Here is a 13,182-nt window from a genome sequence, read left to right on the forward strand (position 1 = left end):
AGCCCGATGCTTGCTCTCCTCAGTGCAACCCACCAGAAAGAGCATAATCCATCTGCCCATGACGGGTGATCTCAACTTCATAATGGCAAAATTCTCTTTTTCAAACCAGTTCATCATGTCACTCTCTCATTTAACTTTTACAATGGGTTCCCACTGGCCTTAGAACAAGGACCACAGGACTGACCATGACCTCCACACACCATGTGCTCCTGCATGCTGCCCTTTCCAAGGCATTCAACCACAGTGGCCTGAAGTCTCGTATGCTCTCTCTTACGGGGACACGGCAGCCTTCTGGGTGTCTCAAGTATTTAATGCATGTTCCCTCAAGCCATTCACCCAATGTCCACCCTTAGCAAATTGTCTAAGACGTTGTCCAGCAAAAACCTGAAAGTCACAGCAGTTGTGGTATCTAACAGTAGTAAAGTTAATAATGTGGTTTTTCTAAAAACAAAATACAATTATTTCTTAGATAATCTGCAAGAATCACCTGCAATTTGTAGATCAAGGCATAACAGTTTAATGGAACCAAAGTCCATGTATGAGATAATTAGGAAAGAAAATGAAATCTCAGTGTTGAACGAAAGGCAAATGGCACGACTAATTACTGAAATTTAATAAGAACATACTGGGCCGGGCTTGATGGCTCATGCCTGTAATCCCAGCACTTTGGTGGGGGTCTGAGGCCAGCCTGGGCAACATGGCAAAACCCATCTCTACAAAAAAAAGATACAAAAATTAGCCCAGCATGGTTGTATATACTGTAGTCCCGGTTACTCAGGAGGCTGAAGTGGGAGGATGGCTTGAGCCCAGGAAGATGCAGTGAGCCGAGATGGTGCCAGAGCACTCCAGCCTGAGCAATCGGGCCAGACCTTAGAAACACTCTCCTTCTGACTCTCTTCAGGGAGACACACAGAGAATTCTCTCTCTTCTGCTGCCGCCTTTGTGTTTGAATATAAAACACAAAAATAAAAGCTTTGTGAAATAAATTTAACCAAGCTAAACAAAACACCTAAATAAAAGCTTTGCCTGGGAACCTTGCTCAGCCTCATGTCAACTTCTATTACTGGAGAGCCAAGAAACTCTGCTCAGTAACACCACCACTGACAGCTGGGTCCTGAAAAAGGTCTTGCGTTAAGCAGGAATTATTTTAAAATAATTAAAGCTTGTCATTGGGTCATGAGAAATTGTTTAATATAACAATTCCCTCAACTGAAAACAAGATAAACTAAGAAGTATATTTTTAAAATATTATTGATGGAAACAAATAGCAGAAACACATAGGATTAAGAATTCTGTTGAAAATTAGAAAGAGATAAATTAGAAGTCAAATAAGAGAAACTTATTGGCCAGGCAAGGTGGCTCATGCCTGTAATCACAGTACTTTGGGAGGCAGAGGCCGGCAGATCAGCTGAGGTCAGGAGTTTGAGAACAGCATGGCCAACATGGCAAAACCCAGTCTCTACTAAAAATACAATAATCAGCAGGGCATGGTGGCGCAGGCCTGTAATCCCAGTTACTCAAGAGGCTGAGGCCAAACTGCTTGAACACAGGAGGTGGAGGCTGCAGTCAGCCGGGATCTCCACTGCGCCACTGCATGCCAGCATGTGAGACAGAGCAAAACTTGTCTCAAAAGAAAAAAAGGAAAAACTTATTGACTCAAACTGGAAACCAAGAGAAAATGGGTGATTTCCTAGTAAAAATACACATTAACAAAATGGACTCTAAAATAAGGAAAATTTAAATACACCAATTAGCATAGAAAAGCTTGGAGTGACCCTTAAAGATCCCCCATTAAAAAAGGACCCCAGGGGCAGGGCGTGGTGGCTCACACCTGTAATCCCAACACTTTGGGAGGACAAGGCGGGCAGATCACTTGAGGCAAGGAGTTTGAGACCAGCCTTGCCAACATGGTGAAACCCCACCTCTACTAAAAACACACACAAAATTACCGGGGCATCACGGTGCAAGCACACTTGTAGTCCCAGCTACTTCAGAGGCTGAGGCAGGAGAATCACTTGAGTCCAGGAAGGGGAGGTTGCAGTGAGCGGAGATCACGCTACTATACCCTAGCCTGGGCAACAGAGTGAGACTGCATCTCAAAAAAAAAAAAAAAAAAAAAAAACACACAAAAAAGAAAAATACCACAGGGCGGGACGCAGTAGCTCACACCTGTAATCCCCAGCACTTTGGGGAGGCTGAGGCGGGGGTGAATCACCTGAGGTGAGGAGTTAGAGACAAGCCTGACCAATACGGTGAAACCCCATCTCTACTAAAAATACAAAATTAGCCACATGCCTATAATCCCAGCTACTTGGGAGGCTGAGGCAGGAGAATCATTTGAACCCAGGAGGCAGAGGTTGCAGTGAGCCGAGATCTCACCATTGAACTCCAGCCCGGGAAAAAAGAGTGAAAATCTGTCTCAAAAAAAAAAAAAAAAAAAGGCGGGGGGAGACCTTAGGCTGGGTGCAGTGGCTCATGCCTGTAATCCCAGCACTTTGGGAGGCTGACGTGTAAGGACCACTTGAGCCCAAGAGTTCAAGACAAACATGAGTGACATAAAGATCCTGCTTAAATTAGCAGTGCATGGTGGCTGGTGTCTATAGTCCAAGCTACTTGGGAGGCTGAGGCAGGAGGATTGCTGGAGCCCAGGAGGTCGAGGCTGCAGTAAGCCATGATCACACCACTGCACTCCAGCCTGGGTGATAGAACAAGACCTTCTCTCTTAAGAAAAAAAAGAAAATTAATCAAAAAAAATGTAAAGGCTGAGTGCAGTGGCTCACGCCTATAATCCCAATCATTTGGGAAGCAGAGGAGGGTGGATCACTTGAGGTCAGAAGTTAGAGATCAGCCTGACCAACATGGTGACACACCATCTCTACTAAAAATACAAAATTAGCTAGGCATGCTGGTGCACACCTGTATTCCCAGCTACTCAGGAGGCTGAGGCAGGAGAATTGCTCGAACCCAGGAGGCAGAGTTTGCAGTAAGCCAAGATCGGGACATTGCACTTCAGCCTGGGCAACAGGAGCTGAACTCCGTCTCAAAAAACAAAAAAAATTTTTCATTAAAGAAAGGAAAAAAAAAAAAAAAAAACAGCCAGGCATGGTGGCTCAGGCCTGACTGCAATCCCAGCACTTTGGGAGGCTGAGGCAAGTGGATCACTTGAGGTCAGGAGTTCGAGACCTGCCTGGCCAACACAGTGAAACCCCGCCTCTACTAAAAATACAAAATTAGCCTGGCATGGTAATGCAGGCCTGTAATCCCAGCTACTCAGGATGCTGATGCAGGAGAAGTGCTTGAACCCGGGAGGCAGAGGTTGCAGTGAGCTGAGATCACACCACTGCAGTCCAGCCTGGGCAACAAAGTGAGACTCCTTGTCAGAAAAAGAAAAGAGGCTTGGCTCAGTGGCTCACGCGTGTAATTCCAACACTTTGGGAGGCCAAGGCAGGTGGATCACAAGGTCAGAAGTTCAAGACCAGCCTGGCCAAGATGGTGAAACCCCATCTCTACTAAAAATACAAAAAAATTAGCTGGGCTTTGCGGCAGGTGCCTGTAATCCCAGCTATTGGGGAGGCTGAAACGGATAATTACTTCAACCCAGGAGGTGGAGGTTACAGGGAGCTGAGATCGCGCCACTGCACTCCAGCCTGGGAACAGAGCGAGACTCCAAAAACAAATGAAAAAAAAAAAAAAGATAAGAAAAGACACCGCAGGGCCATATGGGTTTACAGCTCAGTATAAAGTAACCCTAACGAAATCTGAGTTTATTTAAAATGGTCAAGGTCAACGAAAAAAAAAAAGAGTGGTGACTTTCTTCAATTAATTTTATGGTAAATGTCAAAGCTTGATATAGTTAATACATGTCAACTAACTTAGGATGAGAATGTTTATAAAACAGATGTCGTTTTACGTACCATTACAAATATACTGCAAATTAAACAGACTTTCTCAACAAAAGAAAAACTGTTGTTGAGGACTTTACTTCCATTAGAGGTACACATTTGTTTTTCCTTTTTGAGACAAGGTCTCGCTCTGTTGCCTAGGCTAGAGTGCAGTGGTGTGAGCATGATAATGTGCCTACTTTTCCATTTTCCTGTGTTGTTTCCACTATGTTACCAAATAAACTTTAAAACACCGAGCACTGGCCAGGCGAAGTGGCTCACGCCTGTAATCCCAGCACTTTTGGTGGCCGAGGTGGGTGGATCACCTGATGAGGTTGGGAGTTCAAGACCAGCCTGACCAACATAAGAGAAACCCCATCTCTACTAAAAATACAAAATTAGCCGGGCATGGAGGCGCATGCCAGTAATCCCAGCTACTGGCGGGGGCTGAGGCAGGAGAATCGCTTGAACCCAGGAGGCGGAGGTTGCAGTGAGCAGAGATCACACCACTGCACTCCAGCCTCGGAAACAAGAGTGAAACTCCGTCTCAAAACAACAACAACAACAGCCACAAAAAACACGAGCACTGATCAGGGGTGCCTGTTTCCTCGGCCTCAGGCTGTGGCGCCTGCCAGTCCCCACCTCGGTGTTCCTCCTCTTCTCCCGGTACCAGGGTCTCTCTCAAGAAACAAACTCGCATTAGTAACCGGCATCTTGGCCTGCGCTGCGGGTGACCCGCTCAAGCCTCCATGAAGGGACGCTAGTTCAAAGTGAAGTCCGGATACAAACAGCCCGAAGGGAAACGCCGGCGCGCCCGCTCCGCTGTACTCACAGTGGGGCAGGAAGCCTTTTCTTGACTTTTGCCTTGGTGGCCCCGGGTGTCCTGGAGCTGCAGCAGCGTCTCCCTCTCCTCACGGCGGACGTGACCCGAGGTGCCCCCAAGTGTCCTGAAGCCGCGGCCCCTCCTGGTTAGGTCCTGAGGAGAGAAAGCTTCGTCTTCACAGTGGATGCCCCAGGAAGCCGCCGTGCGGATCGGTCACGGTTCACGCATGCAGCGCTCCGGGTTTGGCAGGGCTGCGCGCCCCGTCACGGCAACTCTGGAGCATCTCTGAAAATCAGCGCCTGAATTTTTCCACATAGCAAGCAAAGATGATGACTAGTTCACGCCTGTAATCCCAGCGCTTTGGGAAGCCGAGGCGGGAGGATCACTTGAGGTCAGGAGTTCGAGACCAACCTGGCCAATATGGTGAAACCCCTGTCTTTACTAAAAGTACAAAAAAATTAGCAGGGCGTCGTGGCGCACACTTGTATTCCCAGCTAATCAGGAGGCTGACGCAGGAGAATCGCTTGAACACGACAGGTGGAGGTTGCAGTGAGCCGAGTTCACGCCATTGCACTCCAGCCTGGGCAACAAGAGCGAAACTCCCATTAAACAAACAAACAAAACACCAAGCACTGATCCAGGGGCGCCTGTTTCCCCAGTCTCAGGCTGTGGCGCCTGCCAGTCCCCAGCCTCCCAACCTCCCGACCGCCCGACGGCGTCTCCGCGTTCCCCCTGGTGCCGTTCTCTGGGTACCAGGGTCTCTGCCCAGAAACAAGCTGGCATCTGTAACTCACATCTTGGCCTGCGCTGGGGGTAAGCCGCCCAAGCCTCCAAGAAGGGACGCTCGTACAAAGTGAGGTCTGGGTACAAACGGCCCGACCGGAAACGTGGCCGCTCTCGCTCCGCTGCACTCAAAGCGGGGACGGGAGGCCTTTTCCTTCGCCTCGGCAGTCCCAGGTGTCCCAGAGCTGCAGCAGCGTCTCCCTGTCCTCACCGCGGACGCAAACCCAGATGTCCCCAGGTCTCCCGAAGCCGCCGCGGCCTCTCCTGGGTGGGTCCTGAGAGGAAGCTCTGGCCTCACAATGGACGCCTCAAGACGCCGCCATGCGGATCAGACGCGGTTCGCAGGGCCAGGCGCCCCCTCGCGTCAGCTCTGAGGAATCTCTGAAAATCAGCGCCCGGATTTTTCCAGGCCCTGATTTTGGAAATTTCAACCGAAATGGAGACCATCATCCCGTGTCTTGACCCAAATGCATGGAGATAGCAATCAAAGAAGTTGGCCAGTTCACGCCTGTAATCCCAGCACTCTGGGAGGCCGAGGTGGGCAGATCACTTGAGGTCAGGAAATCGAGCCCATTCTGGCCAACACGGTGAAAGCCCATCTCTACTAAAAATACAAAACTTATCTGGGTGTGGTGGCACACGCCTGTAGTCCCATCTATTCTGGAGGCTGAGGCAGGAGAATCCCTTGAACCCGGGAGGCAGAGGTTGCAGTGAGCTGAGATTGCGCCACTGCACACAAGCCTGGCGACACAGCAAGACTCAGTATCAAAAAAGAAAAAAAAAAAGAAAGAAAAAAGAAAAGAAAGAAAAAGAAAAAGGAAGGAGAAAAGAAAAGGAAAAGAGAAAAGGAGAAAGAGACTCCAGGCTAGGTGCAGTGGCTCACACCTGTAATCCCAGGCGTGGGATTTTTTTTTTTTGGAGGCAGAGTTTTGCTCTTATTGCCCAGGCTGGAGTGCAATGGCGCGATCTAGGCTCACTGCAACCTCCATCTTCCAGGTTCAAACGATTCTCCTGCCGCAGCCTCCCGAGTAGCTGGGATTACAGGCACGTGCCACCATGCACACCTAATTTCTATATTTTTAGTAGAGACCGGGTTTCGCCATGTTGAACAGGCTGGTCTCGAACTTCTGACCTCAGGTGATCCCCACGCACCAAGGCTTCACAAAGTGTTGGGATGACAGGTGTGAGCCATGGTGCCTGTCCAAGAAATTTTTTTTAAATTAGCTGTGCATGGTGGCTGGTGCCTATACTCCTAACTACTTGGGAGGCTGAAGTCTGAGGATTGCTGGAGCCCAGGAGGCCGAGGCTGCAGTGAGCTGTGATCACACCACTGCACTTCAGCCTGGTGACAGAGTAAGACCTTCTCTCTTAAATCAATCACGCCTGTAATCCCAGCACTTTGGGAGGCTGAGACGGGTGGACCACGAGGTCAGAAGATCCAGACCATCATGGCTAACACGGTGAAACCCCGTCTCTACTAAAAATACAAAAAAATTAGCTGGGCATGGTGGCGGGCGCCAGTAGTCCCAGCTACCCTGCAGGCTGAGGGAGGAGAATGGCATGAACCCGAGAGGCGGAGCTTGCAGTGAGCCAAGGTCGTGCCACTGCACTCCAGCCTGGGCCACAGAATGAGACTCTGTCTCAAAAAATAAAAATAAAAAAAAAGGCAGGTTGTGGTGTCTCACACCTGTAATCCAGAACTTTGGGAGGCAGAGGCGGGTGGATCAACTGAGGTCAGGAGTTCGAGACCAGCCTGGCCCACATGAGGAAACCCTGTCTCCACTAAAAATACAAAAATTAGCTGGATGTGGTGGTGAGCGCCTGTAATCCTAGCTACTCAGGAGGCTGAGGCAGGAGAATCGCTTGAACCTGGGAGGCGGAGGTTACGGTGAGCCAAGATGGCACCACTACACTTCAGCCTGGGCGGCAGGGCAAGACTCTGTCTCAAAAAAAAAAAAAAAAGGAAGAAAGAAAAAGAAAAAAGAAGATGGCCAGTAGACAAAACTCAATTTATGTTCTTTCTTTTCTTTTTAAGAGACAGAGTCTCGCTTTGGCGCCCAGACTGGAGTGCAGTGGCGTGAGCATGATAATGTGCTACTTTTCCATTTTCCTGTGTTGTTTCCACTACGTTAACAAATGAGCCTTAAAACACCGAGCACTGGCCAGGAGAAGTGGCTCACGCCTGTAATCCCAGCACTTTGGGAGGCTAAGGCAGGTGGATTGCCTGAGGTCAGGAGTTCGAGACCAGACTGGCCAACATGGTGAAGCCGGTCTCTACTAAAAAATAGAAAAAAATTAACTGGGCGTGGTGGCGGTTCCCTGTAATTCCAGCTACTCGGAAGGCTGAGGCGGTAGAATAGCTTGAATCCGTGAGGCAGAGGTTGCAGTGAGCCGAGATCGCGCCATTGCACTCCAGCCTGGGTGACACAGCGAGACTCCGTCTCAAAAAAAAAAACACACACACACTCACACTCACACACACAAACCGAGCACTGATCAGAGGGCGTCTGCTTCCTCCTCGGGCTGTGGCGCCTGCCAATCCCCAAACTCCCGACCGCCCGACAGCCCAACGGCGTCTCTCCGTTCCTCCTCTTCTCCCGGTACTAGGGTCTCCCTCCAGAAACAAGCTCGCATCCCTAAGCGGCATCTTGGCCAGCGCTGCGGGTGACCCGCCCAAGCCTCCACGAACGGACGCTTGTACAAAGTGAGGTCGGGGTACAAACGGCCCGACGGGAAATGCGGCCGCGCTCGCTCCGCTGCACTCGCAGCGGGGACAGGAAGCCGTTTTCTCACCTTCTCCTCGGCGGTCCCAGGTGTTCCAGAGCTGCAGCAGCGTCTCCTCGCAGAGGAAGCGGCCCCAGGTGTCCCGAAGCCGCGGCCCCTCCTGGGTGGGTCCTGAGGAAAGGAAACTCCGTCCTCACTGTGGACGCCCCAGGACGCCGCCGTGAGGTTCGGACTCGGTTCGCGCGCGCGGCGCTCCGGGTTTGGCAGGGCCGGGCGCCCCCTCGCGGCAGCTCTGGAGAATCTCTGAAAATCACCCTCTGGATTTTTCCAGGCTGAGATTTTGGGAATTTCAACTGAAATCGAGCCGGCCATCCCGAGCCTTGACCGGAACGCAATGAGCTAGTAATAAAAGAAAACGACCAGTTCACGCCTGTAATTCCAGCACTTTGGGAGGCTGAGGCGGGCGGATCACTTGAGGTCAGGAGTTCGAGACCAGCCTGGCCAACATGGTGAACCCTTGTCTCTACTAAAAATACAAAAACAAGCAGGCGTGATGGCGTGTGCCTGTAATCCCAGCTACTCGGGCGGCTGAGGCAGGAGAATCGCTTGAACTCGGGAGGCGGAGGTTGCAGTGAGCCGAGATTGTGCCACTGCATTCCAGCCTGCGCAACAGAGCAAGACTCCGTCTCAGAAAAAAAAAAAAAGAAAGAAAGAAAAAGAAGATGACCAGTAGACAAAACTCAATTTATTTTCTTTCTATTCTTTTTAAGAGACAGGGTCTCATTCTGTTACCCAGACTTGAGTGCAGTGGTGTAATCACGGCTCCTGGACTCAGCTTCCAGCTCCCGTGTTCAAGAGATTCTCCAACCTCAGCCTCCCAAAGCACTGGGATTACAGGTGTGAACCACTGTGCCCAGCCCCACCTGATTTTCTTGTATTTATTTATTTTAATTTTTAATTTAATTTTATTTTTTATTGACAGGGTTGGGTCTCATTATATTGCCCAGGCTGGTCTAGAACTCCCAAGCTCAAATGATTGTCCCAACTCAGCCTCCCAAAGTGCTAGGATTACAGGCGTGAGCCATCATGCACTGCCTGATTTTCTTTCTATCAGCAATAATGTATAGGACTAATTTGAACTTGAAATTTAAAAAAAAAAAATACCATTTACAATAGCACCCTCAAAATTGAATTTTTTAAGTATAGATTTAACAAAATACATTCCAATCCAAATACAATCCAAATATGCATTCAGAAAACCTTGGATCATGGTTGGGAAGAATAAAAAATATATAAATAAACTCAGATATTCCTTGTTTAGGAGCAGTACACTCATTACTGTTAGCTTTACCACAAAAGCTAAAGTAATGAAGAGAGTGATATTGGTGAAGGAACGGACAAATAGATAAACAGAATAGAATACAGAACCCAAAAGACCCAAATAAATACTGTCAACTGCTTTTGTCAAAGGGGCAAAAATATTCAATGGGGAAAGAAAAGTCTGTTCCACAGACGGTGACAGACCAATCAGAAACCATAGGGAAAAAAATGAATGTAGACAGAAACTTCATAGCTCACCCCAAAAAAATCACTGAAGATACAGTCTGTAGACTTAAATTTTCAAATATAAAATTGTAAAAGTTACAGAGGACAATCCACATGACTTTGGATTTGTGATGAGTCTTTAGATACAATACCAAAAGCCAGTTCATAAAAGAAAAAAATGATAATGTGGACTTTATTAAAATTTAAAATGACTACTCTGTGAAGTATCTTGTTAAGAGAATCAAAAAACAAGTCATAGACTGAGAGAAAATATTTACAAAACAAACCTGAAAAAAGACTTGTGTGCAAAATATACAAAGAAATTCTAATAACAAAAAGAAAAACAACCCAATTAAAATATAAAGTCACCTCACCAAAAAATATATACAGATGACATGCCCGGGTGCAGTGGCTCACGTCTGCAATTTCAGCACTTTGGGAAGGGGAAGCAGGCAATCACTTGAGGCCAGGAATTTGAGACCAGCCTGGCCAACATGGTAAAATCTTGTATCTACTAAAAATACAAAAATTAGCTGGGCATGGTGACTCGCGCCTGTAATCTCAGCTACTTGGGAGGTGGAGGCAGGAGAATCACTTGAACTGGGGAGGCAGAGGTTGCAGAGAGCTGAGATCACGCTACTGAACTTCAGCCTGGGCGACAGACCAAGACACTTTAAAAAAAAAAAAAAAAATTGGAGGTTTGCTGTCACAAGCCAAGAAACTAACAGCAGCTAAAGAGAGACCAGAAACAGATCCTTCCCTAGTGCCTTCAGAGGGAGCATGGCCCTGCTGAGACAGAGTAGAAATGGGACTCGGCCCACCCCCACTAACGCGTTGTTCCATATGTGCCCGCTGACCCCCAGACCTTGCAGCACCATACTCGCTGCAGGTGCCACACTCGCTGGCCAGACCTTGCCACCTGTCTGAAATAAACTAAGATAAGCAGCATCCTGCCATAAGTCTTACTCAAGGGGGTTGACTCCATCACCCGCTTGTGCACAAGGCCAGGAGAATGACTGATCCCTACGCCTGGCCTCATTATAACACTAAAGTCTCCACCCAGGTATGGGCTTTTCTGCTATTTTCCAATCACACAGCGTTTGTGTTAGCATGATTCTTCACTGCATCTGAGCACCCTTCACTCCACCCCATACATGTAATGACACTCACCTAACTCATAAATCAGGCATGTCACCCTCCTTAAGACACCACAGTGCACTCCCCTCAGGGAGCCAGCCAAGAATCCTTCCTCCTGGACAACCTTTAGGGCATAAGACTTACTATGTCCCTTTTCTGCTCAACCTTTAGGGGCATAAGACTTAATAAAGCCCGTCTGGGAAACTTGCTTGGCCTCGTATCAACTTCTGTTTCATGGGAGCCTAAGAACATGTAGTCGGGAACACTGCCAACATCTTTATTTCCAACTTCTGAACTTTGGAACTGTGAGACAACAAATCTCTGTGGTTCTAAGCTACCCATTTTGTGGCACTTTGTTACGACAGCCCCAGGAAACAAATGCAGGCACATTCTGCTCCATCTGCTGCTCTCTCCAGACCACAGCTCCTCCCCAAGCCCACCCCATGAGAGGCTGAGGACAGAAGCAGGACCCTTCACAGGCCACCATCACTGCTGGATGGTCACTTCCAGCACTGACTGTCTGGGAGCTCCAGCCTCAGTTCTCAGTTTCCTGGAGCGGATGGGAGGATGAGGACAAGGAGGAACGAGGGTGCTGGCCTCCCAGGAACTGTCCCTGAGCCTCCACCCTGCTGTCCCTGGAGCTGCCCCTGAGCCTCCACCCTGCTGTCCCCAAAACTGTTATTGAGCCTCCACCGTGCTGTCCCTAGAGCCCAGAAAGCCCAGGGCTGGCCAAACATCACCCCTCACTCCTCTGGCCCCTCCTCCCAGCCATCAACACTTTGGAAGAGGCATTAAGCCCCTTTTAATCTCTAGAAAGGTGCCTCAGGAAGGCACAGAGAGGTTACACCAGGTGGTCATGGTGCCTTACCTGTGTCTACTGGGCCCTGGCTGGCCCTTTAAGGGGATGAGGACGGAACAGCTGAGAGACCACACCCCTCAGGGGCCAGGGATAAAGCAAAGGGACAGTGAAGGAACCTGTGGGCAGGATGCTGAGGGTAGAGGTTCCTCCCCACAGGCACTGAGCAGAGGGTTCCTTCCTCCCTGAAGCTGCCCCCGAGCCTCCATCCAGACAGGACCTCCAACCACTACTAGGGGCCCAATCTCAGGAGGTTCAGTCCCAGACAAGGGTTCCAGAGACTTAAGTCCACTTTCCCAAAATGGACATGATGCTTCTGGCAAGTCAGGGACCTAGAACGTCCAGGACAGAGCCTTGCTGAGGACGGAAGGGAGCAACGTGCCCTGGAGGTCTTCATGCAGCCCGGGCCTCTGGCAGTGACCAGCCAGCACCCAGGCACCTCCTTGCTGGGTCTCCAAGCCCTGATGGTCACAGAAAAGGCCACAGGCCAGGGCTGGGATGGGCCCAGGGCTCTGCCTGTTACCTGGGAGGGCTGAGGGGTGGCATCCCCTGTAGCAGCTCAAGGCACAGTAGTCACTGCTGTTACTGTTGCCCTCTGAGTCTGGGGGAGCTGGCCTGGTGGGGGACGTGGGGGCCCAGTCCTCCTGTGGCAGATAGGCAAGCAGCTGAGCCCTCCACTCCACACACCCTGCTGGCAGCACATTCTCTGAGCTCAGGTTCCCCGGGAGGCTGGTCCCAGTGCCCTCCTGCTCCTCCTCCAGGACCACAGATTTCCAAGGACCCGATGGGCCACAGGTGAGCAGTGCAGTGGCCTCCTGGACGCAGGGCTCCGAGGCTCCTCATGGTGTGCCAGCAGCACAGTCCTGGCTCAGCAGCACACCAGCCCTGGGGGCCCCCATCCAAGTCTGGAACAGAGTGCGGGAGGAGGGAAGGGCTCAGGCAGCATGTTCAGAACTCATCCTGGGAGCGGCTGCCTCCTTTCTGGCAAGCCCAGCCTCCCTCCTCCTCCAGGAAGCTCTTCTGAGGTCCACACCCAGAGGCCAAGGAGCGCCTGTGTCTTGGATATTCTGTCTTTCCTCCATGTGCCAGCCCAGCCTCATCACGGGACCCCAAGTCCCTTCAGGCTCCTCACCGCTCCGCCAGCACAGGGCCTGGTGCTCACAGCACCCCAAACCAAGGTACAGATGGTGACATCTGCCCAGGACAGAGCCAACTCCTGACGGCATGAGTCTCAAGTCCTTTCAGCAGCTACAGAGACTGGGCATTCCCAACACACACACACACACACACACTCACACTCACACTCACACAGACACACACACACACACACTCACACAGACGCACAGACACACACACACACACACAGACGCACAGACACACAGACGCACACACACAGATGCACAGACACACAGACACACAGACACACAGACGCA

General features: G+C 50.1%; 1 protein-coding gene and 1 pseudogene across 1 annotated transcript; both read right to left on the reverse strand.

The window, feature by feature from the left end:
• Positions 1 to 332: 332 nt before the first annotated feature.
• On the reverse strand, positions 333 to 8,583 carry LOC112631722. The gene is made up of 3 exons (XM_025397172.1): positions 8,020 to 8,583; positions 4,469 to 4,509; positions 333 to 384 (listed from the first exon to the last, which is right to left on the reverse strand). Exons 1-3 carry the CDS (start codon positions 8,581 to 8,583, stop codon positions 333 to 335), a joined length of 657 nt encoding a protein of 218 aa, XP_025252957.1.
• A 3,498-nt stretch (positions 8,584 to 12,081) lies between these two features.
• LOC112631723 overlaps positions 12,082 to 13,182 on the reverse strand; it is a 6,716-nt pseudogene continuing 5,615 nt past the window's right edge.

Source organism: Theropithecus gelada, chromosome 9 (genome assembly GCF_003255815.1).
Source record: "Theropithecus gelada isolate Dixy chromosome 9, Tgel_1.0, whole genome shotgun sequence".
NCBI classification, from domain to species: domain Eukaryota; kingdom Metazoa; phylum Chordata; class Mammalia; order Primates; family Cercopithecidae; genus Theropithecus; species Theropithecus gelada.

Bases quoted from the DNA above. Each gene is read 5' to 3' on its own strand.
- LOC112631722 (XM_025397172.1), bottom strand. From the start codon at position 8,583: ATGGCCGGCTCGATTTCAGTTGAAATTCCCAAAATCTCAGCCTGGAAA. The intron at 4,510-8,019 runs GCGCCACAGCCC...GGGGACTGGCAG, and splicing joins GGGAGTTTGGGGATTGGCAG to GCGCCACAGCCTGAGGCCGA. The intron at 385-4,468 runs GTGCTCGTGTTT...TGTGACTTTCAG, and splicing joins GAAACAGGCACCCCTGATCA to GTTTTTGCTGGACAACGTCT.